The 10231-nt window shown below is 39.8% G+C and overlaps 1 protein-coding gene across 1 annotated transcript; it reads left to right on the top strand.

Annotated features, from left to right (window-relative positions):
• Window positions 1–3: 3 nt before the first annotated feature.
• Window positions 4–5125, top strand: LOC117289970. Its single transcript, XM_033771174.1, has 3 exons — window positions 4–181; window positions 2185–2439; window positions 2978–5125. Exons 1-3 carry the CDS (start codon window positions 76–78, stop codon window positions 4525–4527), a joined length of 1911 nt encoding a protein of 636 aa, XP_033627065.1. The 5' UTR covers window positions 4–75; the 3' UTR covers window positions 4528–5125.
• The last annotated feature ends 5106 nt before the right edge of the window (window positions 5126–10231 follow it).

Consider the following 10231-nt stretch of genomic DNA (forward strand, 5'->3'; position numbering starts at 1 on the left):
ATTAGTGTTGGTAAATTTAGAGCAACATTCATCGCAACTTTCACGCTTATCTTAGAGTGATTTTGCCTTCAAAACATGGATAAGGATACGGACACAGATGATGTAAGACCACCAAAAAGGTTCAAGGATAGGGATACGGACACAGATGATGGAATACCACGGAAAAGGTTCAAATCGAAAGGTATGGGAAATACAGTAGGCCTATAGACCGATTGCGCTACCAATGATTGTGATCTCCTGACCTATAGTGGGTATAGAAAAACACAGCTACACAGTAAAGACATGGGAAGACTCGTACCGATGGACCATAATTGGCTGTATTTTCATTAAATAACACTTTTAACTATTAAAACGGAGTTGAATATTGTGACATTGATTTAAATCACATTTTGCTATTTGATGTTCCCAGTATTTCACTACAAAAGAGGTTTCTTTTCGGATTATGGTTAACTACGTAATAATTACTGAGGTTTGAGCGAGCTCACGCGCCGTGGATTTTGCGTTGTGCACGGCGTGAAGTTAGGCTGTGATAAGGGAGATCGCGAAGTTGTCCGACTCGTATAGCTGACAGCTAGGCCTACCCCTTCAAATCAAATATATTGAGGGTGAAAATAAAAAGATTTGCAGCTTCATAATGAGATTTTTATTAGAAAAAATTGGCAGGAAAATCATTAGAATGAGGGCAATGTAAAACCACACTTTCCGTGCACAAACACATGACATTCGTGTGAACATTCTCTTGTAATTTCCTATTACAGCGCGTAATCTATTTCACAAAGTTATTGAAACAAATAAATTTCAAACCTCGAATTTTCAACTGTCAAAGTGTCTGTAATTGTATATTTTAACGTTTTTATTTTTATTTTACAAAAGGGCATTATGAATGGGAATAAAAGAGTAGAATGTCCTTTCTGTAAGTCCGACACAGAAACGGTCGAACATTTGCTTTTATATTGTAACAAGATGGTTCAACCCTGGTTATACATAGAATCTTTAATTAGTAAACAAACTGGCTGCCGTTTCTTTTGTTTAAGCGATTGTATTATAATTTTGTGTATGAATTTGTCGTTTGTATCTATGATAATGGACTGTTCCGGCTTTCCACTAAGCTCCGCCCACCGCACACGTGAGCAAGACACGTGTACGAGCACTCCCAATGACATTCTGCACGATTCTGCCGCGCGTGCCAAATATACGCGCACGCATGACCGAGTTTGTCCGACCACAATCATTGCTGTGATTGGTCAAAATGGGTGAACGCGCACAGTTTGATTGACAGGCCGGATCGGTCCATTGTCAGCGTTATGATCAATGTTATTTGGAGAACCCGGTGTGATCTGGTCTTCAATGAGGGCAAAGTTTTCACAAATAATACCATCAATATCTACAAAGAAGCCCTCAGATCATTTCTACTAAGGGAGAGAAGTAGGCTCAGAACAAGTAGTTTTGGCAAATTGTACAAATCTCTGTGTGTCCTCAATGAAGACCAGACTCCAAAATTTACGTTTTGATTTAAATCAAATTTCATCTTCCCAGTTACTGTCTTTGACGTTCGTTTTAAGTCTAACGTTTTAAATTTGCTTTTTATCATGTTTTGATGTCCTTGTTGTTTGGTATGTAATATCACCCTTTGTTCGTTGTCTTTTAACTAGCCTCTTGTATCCTTAATGTATTTATCTAACAGTATGTGTTAATGTTCCACTGAAGTTGTTTGTACTTTGTTTTCACTGGTGACGAATAAACGGACGGAGTCTTAGAGCTACACTCATAAGAAAAAAAAGAAGAAGAAAAAAAGAGTAGTGACTCGTTCTTAAACGTCCGAAAACCTTGCAGGGTCGTTGCCGTGCGCTAAAGGCCCTCGCCTGCGGCTCGGGCCTTTATCACACGGCAATGACCCTGCCGGCTTCAAACGGCCGTGTAAGAACTCGTCGCTACACTTTTATTCCCTTATTTATTCATTCATCGTGGTGAAGGAAATAATATTGACTCGGAAGGCGTTTATCCACCACATAGATCCATGCAACTTGATTAGACACTGTTCTTGAATTGCACAGGTCATGGGTTCGAATTCCACCCGAGATGCGCCTGTTATTTTTTTGACAGAGCTTGGGTATGTACTAAGTATACAGTGCTAACACGCATCGATATGGATAAAACCAACATTTATTTTTGTTTTACCTCCAGCCGTAGAAGTTCTGGATGATGATGAAACCATGAAAAAAGTGGCAAGAAAATTTGGGAAGGAAACTTTGAGGGATATGGCCGAACAACTTAATGCTCAAACTGTCACCAAATATTCAGTTGACTCACAGGATGACCCTTTTGATCAGGCTATGGAGATGTTAGAAGCATGGAAGCAGACATACATCGGACTGGACCCTGTAAGGTTCTTATGGAGAACTGGCTTAGCGGTTGGTATTGACCTTTCACCAGAACTAGGTAAGATCCTAAAAATATTTAAGAGGAAACATTGTGTAAACTTTTGAAAACTATTTTTATGAGTCGTCATATAGTGCAAATTTGAGTCCGAGTTCGATTCCAAGTCAAGAGTAGCTTGGGTCGAGTTCGATTACAATTACAACTCCAAAGTCCTTTGGGTCGAGTTTGATTCCAAGTCCCCATAACGTTGGGTCGAGTTCGGTTCTAAGTCCCGAGTCCCAAGGGTCGAGTTTGATTCCAAGTCTAAATAACTTTGGGTTGAGTTCGAGTCCCGAGCCATTTGGGCCACAGAAACCTGATATTTGGTTTATTATAAAACAATGGAAACAAAAAGTATTTGTAGTCTTTCCCGTTCATTCTCCTTATACAGAGTCCTGATCGTTGAGTCCGAATCCCTAGTCTGAAATATTGAACATCGTGACTACATTCTGAGTACGAATCACGATACTCCCAAACAGCAATCACAATATACAAACAAACAAATACAATATTATGTGTTTTGACTGGTTGTGATTAACTTTGCTTTCGCACTTTACAGAACCATTGCAGCAAAATCCTCCCTGCCCGTGTGGTAATGTTAAATCTCTGAAGTTCAGGCGTTACTTCGATTACCGTCAAAATGAGCAGTTTCCACTTATTGGCATCTGTTGCGTCCCTTGCGGCCAGGAATGGCTCGAAGATAAATACCTGTTCCATCCAGATCTAAATAATAAACGTTCAAGTGTTGAGGTAGATGGAATAACCCTCAAGAAACAGCTTAAAGTACCTGTAGAAGAGAGCCCGATATTTCCGGAAAATGGTTTTCGGCAGGAAATCGGACTGTTAGATGTCTTGCAGGTAGGGGACCACATCGCATGGGAACGTCCATACTTGATATGGCATCATGCCATAGTATCGGGAATTAATAAAGACACTCCTGGAGTTATCAGTGTGATTCACTGGAATAAGGTAAAATGTGGATGCTGTACAAAACAAATAATGGAAGAAAAGATACATTTGGACGATCAAAAAGGTAAGCTACATCGCCACGAGTATGGGGAGAAAATGACCAATGCTAACCCAACAGAGCTCGTCATGGCTCGTGCCAAGTGCAGAGTAGGTGATGACGGATACAGTGTTGCAAACGATAACTGCGAATCATTTGCTTCTCAATGTAAAATAGGTGTGGCAGAGAGCTCACAGAAAAAATGGTTTTATGACAGGGTAAAAGAAGTGGCAGAAAAATCAATAAAGGCAATTACAGGGCATGTATTGTTACACATTGGGGATATTTCTGGCGATGTGAGAAACTTGGCTGCTTGGGAATTAGTAGAGCAGGTTGTGAATGCAAAGAGGCAAGTTGGTATCACGCTGGAAGAGACTTTGGCTAGACTCTCACTGAACAAAACGGAAGCTTATATCATTATAGCAATGGCAGGTTTCGCGTGCGTTTTGGACCTGAGTGAGTCTTATAAACAGAGGAAACAAGATAAGTTGTCCCTGAAAGACTTCGCCCAAATCGTCACACTTAAAGTGTCTGCAGCGTTGGTCGGTGCCGGACTAGCTGTATACTTGGGTCGCGGGGGTGTGGCAGGGCCTGCTGATGGTTGGACGTTCCAATTCCCGGGCTTAGCAATGAGCATAGGAGGGTTTATTGGATGGTTTGTTGGTGATTCAGTTAGTAAAACTGCAGTCAAATCAGCTGGTTCCTTCATTGGACCTCCAATTGGTCGTGCGATTGCCAGGGCAATTGGTACAGACGACACAGACGTGCGCATCGTGGACCTGAACCCGGGGGACCAAATTGTTATATTCACAAATCTCTTCCATCCGAGACACCATGCTATAGTTGTCTCATGCGATCAAGAAACCAAGAAAGTCATGGTTATCCACAGTACATACGAGAAAGGTATAGTTGAGGAAGAGGTTGATTTCCGTGATCCCGTGTATAGAGTAATATACAATGACCAAGATTGTTTCCCACCCGACAGAGTTCTTGAAAGGGCTAGGTCCAAGAGTGCGCACCGTGTTTACGAGTACTCCTTGGTACTAAATAACTGCAAGCACTTCGCCCAATGGTGCAAACTAAAGAAGTGGGACACTATATAGTTTACTACTATGTGATATAACCAATAATATAGACCGGATATCATCCAAATGCAAATTATATCTCTAAAGAACATCCGAACTGCCGAGGACTTTACTTTCATATGGCCCTACTCTATTCTTACGGAGAAAGTTCATTTCTTTCTATGTCTTTTTCATTTTAGGGTAGGGTGATTCCATTTTAAGAATACGGAAATACGTGACAAAAGGACTCGATCAATTTTGTGAACTTTTAGTACGTCGCGAGTGAGCCGTACCTTGACCTATACTCAGCGCTTGAACCATGTGCGACTCTGCCATCATGAATAATAATGATTCGTTCAATTATTGTACTTTCTTTTGTATTTGTATAAATTTAGCTTGTGAAGCGCCTTGAGCGTCATGCATGACGGACCTGGGCGCTTATAAGAGGCCACATTAATAATATTATTAAAGCATTTTTTCGTGTAATTCATCTTTTGCTATAGAAAATGATTAAGAGCGACTATACAAGTCGTCGTAGCATTGTCGTTACCTAATTCTTTATTAGGCGCTTAAAGGCAGTGGACACTATTGGTAATTTCTCAAAATAATTATTAGCATAAAACCTTACTTGGTAATGAGTGATGGGGAGAGGTTGATAGTACAAAACATTGTGAGAAACGGCTCCCTTTGAAGAAACGCAGGTTTTGAGAAAGAAGTAATTTTACTTGAATTTGATTAAAGACCTCAGATTTAGAATTGGAGGTCTTGAAATCAAGCATCTGAAAGCACACAACTTCGTGTGACTGGGGTGTTTTTTTCTTTCATTATTATCTCGCAACTTCGATGACCAATTGAGCTCAAATTTTCACAGGTTTGCTATTTATGTATATGTTGAGATACAGCAAGTGAGAAGACTGGTCTTTGAATATTAGCAATAGTGTCCAGTCTCTTTAAAGACAAAAAATCTTGTTACTGTGGCACTACTTCAATATGGAGGTTTGGCAGGATATGGTTGTATGCGTTGATTTCTGACACATTTACATTCTGTATTAAAACTAATGTACAGTTTTGTTGAGAGGCGGGACTCGGGTTTGCGATTTCGTGATGAGGTCAACTGGTGAACATGGGGTGGGCTATTGCAAAACTAGTATTATAAGAATCTCGCTTGTTTGGGGAGGCATTTTAGTCTGTATTTGGTTATTGAGTATAACCAAATTTTACTCTTTGTAAAATTTACTTTACTGTGTGTTTAGTACTATGTGTCTCAAGAGATGGGGGTATCTGCTTTTTAGAAATAAATGTGTTTATGTACCGTAATTTTATGCTTCATTAGGCTATGTAGTAGGTTTGCATTTAAAGGCTGCAATGTATATTATTTGAGAGGCGGGACTCGGGTTTGCGATTTGGTGATGAGGTCAACTGGTGAACACGGCGTGGGCTATTGCAAAACTAGTATTATAAGAATCTCGCTTGTTTGGGGAGGCATTTTAGTCTGTATTTGGTTATTGAGTATAAAAAAATGTTACTCTTTGTAAAATTTACTTTACTGTGTGTTTAATACTATGTGTCTCAAGGGATGGGGGTATCTGCTTTTTAGAAATAAATGCGTTTATGTACCGTAATTTTATGCTTCACTAGGCTATGTAGTAAGTTTGCATTTTAAGGCTGCATTGTATTATTATTTGAGAGGCGGGACTCGGGTTTGCGATTTGGTGATGAGGTCAACTGGTGAACATGGGGTGGGCTATTGCAAAACTAGTATTATAAGAATCTCGCTTGTTTGGGGAGGCATTTTAGTCTGTATTTGGTTATTGAGTTTAAAAAAAATTTACTCTTTGTAAAATTTACTTTACTGTGTGTTTAATACTATGTGTCTCAAGGGATGAGGGTATCTGCTTTTTAGAAATAAATGTGTTTATGTACCGTAATTTTATGCTTCATTAGGCTATGTAGTAGGTTTGCATTTTAAGGCTGCAATGTGTATTATTTGAATGTACTATAATATGTTATGTATTGATCTGCTGGTCCAACGATGACGATGGTACTCGGTGGCCACAAAAAAAAAAAAAAACATTTTAAAGGAAACGTGGGTGCGGCTTCGCTTGGCCCCAGCGGCCAGTCTATCCAGGACTGCTGGGATGGGCTAATCAGCTTGCACAGATTCTTGTTCACTAAGTACGTCATGCGTACAGGGCATAGAAATATGGCGCAGTGTGAGTGTAATGCATGATGGGATTGCGCATTGTTAAACCAATGAGCGTGCATGATACGTTTGCCCATCCCAGCGCCTTTGGTTAAAGCAAGGCGCTGGGGACGAGCGAAGGGTGCGGTTAGCCTTTAATCAAGGCGCACGCGGCGGCGGCACCCCCAGATATCACGCACGAAAAAAAAGACAAGCGCGAGCGGCGAAGCCGCGAAGCGCCTTTAGCAACTCGTTTATTTAATTAGTTATTCATATATGCACCTTCTATAAGTTGTCCTTATCACGTGACCTTTTAGTGCACCAATGGGTGCGTTCGTTTAGCTTACTTGGGTCAACCCCGGTTTGTGGCGGTTTTTTTTCCCATGACGTACGTGGGTAATTATCTGCACACGTCTGGGAAAAAAAACACGCCACACACCGGGGTAGACCCAGGGGAGCTAAACGAACGCACCCATTATGTGTGTGTGTGTGTGTGTCGTGGGTATTGCGTCTTCTTATTGGCCAACACTTCATCACGTCAAACATTATGCATAACATTTCTCCCACCCAAATCTGTGGGGAAAAAGTAAAGAAAAACTTGATAGTGCCCCAAAACGAGTTGCTAATTTTTTTTCGTAGTGCTGTGTGACAACGGGGTATTAAGCCTAGCTATAATTTACCCGTTTCTTTGCAATTGTATGTATCGTGGTGTATGTAAATATATCTTTTAATTTAAGTGTACAACAGTGTACTTCATAACCGTTTATTATGGGAACTTATATATTTAATTCTAAAGAATATAATTCTTATTTCGAAGATTAATTAGAACTATAATTACATTGTATAAATAAACTGTAAGTGTTATGCTTGATTTGTGTCACTGGACCCCCCCCCCCCTTGAAAAAACAAAACAAATGTTGCATTAACACACTCCCCTCGACCCTCGAAACCCTTAAAAGCAGTGGACACTATTGGTAGTTACTCATAACAATTATTATTATTATAAAACCTTTCTTGGTGACGAGTAATGGGGAGAGGTTGATGGTATAAAACATTGTGAGAAATGGCTCCCTCTGAAGTGCCATAGTTTTCGAGAAAGAAGTAATTTTCCTCGAATTTGATTTCGAGACCTCAGATTCAGAACTTGAGGTGTCGAAATCAACCATCTAAACGCACACAACTTCGTGTGAAGCCCGGTTCATACTTCATGCGAATGCGAATGCGAAGCGAATTTAACGTGAATGGGACGTCACAACCCTCCTGTCGCAGCGATATTCGCAGGTGAGTTGAGCGGAGGGCAACTGCTGCGAACTTTTCGTTGCGAATTTGTGACGTCAGCATTCGTATCGCATTTGCATTCGCAGGAAGTATGAACCGGGCTTTTCAAGGGTGTTTTTTTCTTTCAGTATTACCTCTCAACTTCGATGACCGATTGAGCTCGAATTTTCACAGGTTTGTTATTCTATGCATTATGTTGAGATACACCAAGTGAACACTAGTCTTTGACAATTACCAATAGTGTCCACTGCCTTTAAAATATTTGAGATAACTAGAACACATAAAAGAGGGTGCACCAATGGGTGGGAGGGCTACACCTTGACACCTATCATAACACGTGTTGTGCTTAATTATGATGAAGTACCCGTAGTGTGTCTTAAATTGTGTTCTGGGGATCCCAACAATTTTGTTGTTTTATTTGTTTGTTGTGTGCATCTGTACAAGAGGAAGGATATTATGTTAAATTGTGTGATTTTTGAAATAATTGTTTGCATTAATTTTATTATTGTGTGTAAACATACATACCAGCACGACTAATATGTAGCAGTGTCTTGTAATAATTTGCTACAGATTTCGCGAAGACCAAGGAGATTTACCCAAGTTTACAGCATTTAGCCTATCCGAAGTGCTATTTTACATTGGTAGGCCTACTCACTTATAATTAAGCAAGTTTTATAAATTTTACTAAAAAGTATCGAGAACTATTTCTACTTCATTGGTAACTTTTGGATCAATTAATAAGCTATGAAGTAACTTTGCAAATAAACAGAAAGCTATCAAAATAAAATCCTGATTGTAGTTAATTTATTTTTTAAATAATACCCTCAGTTGTCATTAGATCAAAAAATTTTGCTAAATATTCAACAACATAATATTCATAGTCTCTCAGCCTCCAGATATATTTTCAGACAACTGAACTGTTCCTTCCAATTTTGGTAGGCCAGCAGCCGTTGGGAAGTTTTGCTAATTACCCTGGAAAGGATACCCAGAGAGGCCGCTATTCGAAGTGTGGCTCAGATGTTCAGGCTATAGGATGCTTACCGGCGACGGGTGCACCCCACCAAATAGGAGAAAACAGAGCGTCGAGCTCATTAATATTTTGTAGGCCCTCAAAATATTCTATAGACAGATTTGAGAGCCCACAGAAAGTGTTTCAGTGTAAAAATGTTGCCCAATTGTGACCTGGGGGTTGTTGACTTCCAGCTTGAGGTATTTTGGATAACATAGGCCCTGAAATAAATGGTTCTTTTTTTGCTGAGAGGTGTAGGGACATTCAAGATTGATGCCCGGACGTTTTGAAAATTAGACCTGTGAAGGGGTGTTTTTACTTGGAGGGAAAATAACTTGACGGGACCAGGGACTCCCCATATAAAATTGAGCAGAGAATAAAAGTTCAAGAGTCAATTAATAATTTTCCCTTTCAAGTTAAAAGCTGTGAGACTTTTAAAGTATTTTTTGTGTATTTTTTGAATATTTAGCATTTTGCACTGTGTGCTTTGGGAGATGGGTGCTCTTGGTGAATTAAGGGCGCTTTTCGTGACATTTCAAAGTCGATCCAGTGATTAAAATATACATTGGTCTTCTTTTACACTTTCTTTACTTTTTTTTATTGCAGATTAGCTTAACTCAAAAAAATGACATTTCGAGAAAAAGGACGAATACAGAATGTTTCCCTATAAAAAAAGTGTTTCTTTCCAACCATTTAGCGTTTTATAACCAACGGTTATAAACGCTTTTCAAAGACCGGCCGTCCGCCGGAACCAAGGCAACATGTCCTTTTAAAAGCGGCCAAAAGGGCGCACTACGCTATAATACTCATAGCAATCAGAACAATACTAATTAATGTTCAAGAATACTAAAACCAACTTTTTCAAGGCTCTCACTTTCAACTAGCCTCGTCTTGAAGATTTATATCGAATATTTTCAGCCATCAGGCATTCCGTTTCAATTCAAGTACAACCATTGCATGAATGCTGGCCTATATAAAAATGGCCGGTTTCGGGAACACATTCTTCTGCTGTTTAAAATTGCCATCCTAAACAAAAAAGGGAAACTTGTGTTTTTTTAAGGATTCCTTTTTTAATCGATTACGACGAGAGAAGAAACAATTTCTCAGTTGAAAAGCACTCGCGTACGACAGGGGTCATTTCGTAGTGCAGAAAACCACCTGCGGCCGGTTGAAAAAAAAAAACCACTGGTCACAGCGCCCTCCATGTTTAATATCCATATGTTGTTATTTTTGTTGCATCGGGCACATCGCATGCACTCTTTCCCCCTCTCCTA

This window comes from Asterias rubens, chromosome 5 (genome assembly GCF_902459465.1).
Source record: "Asterias rubens chromosome 5, eAstRub1.3, whole genome shotgun sequence".
In the NCBI taxonomy this organism is placed as follows: Eukaryota; Metazoa; Echinodermata; class Asteroidea; order Forcipulatida; family Asteriidae; genus Asterias; species Asterias rubens.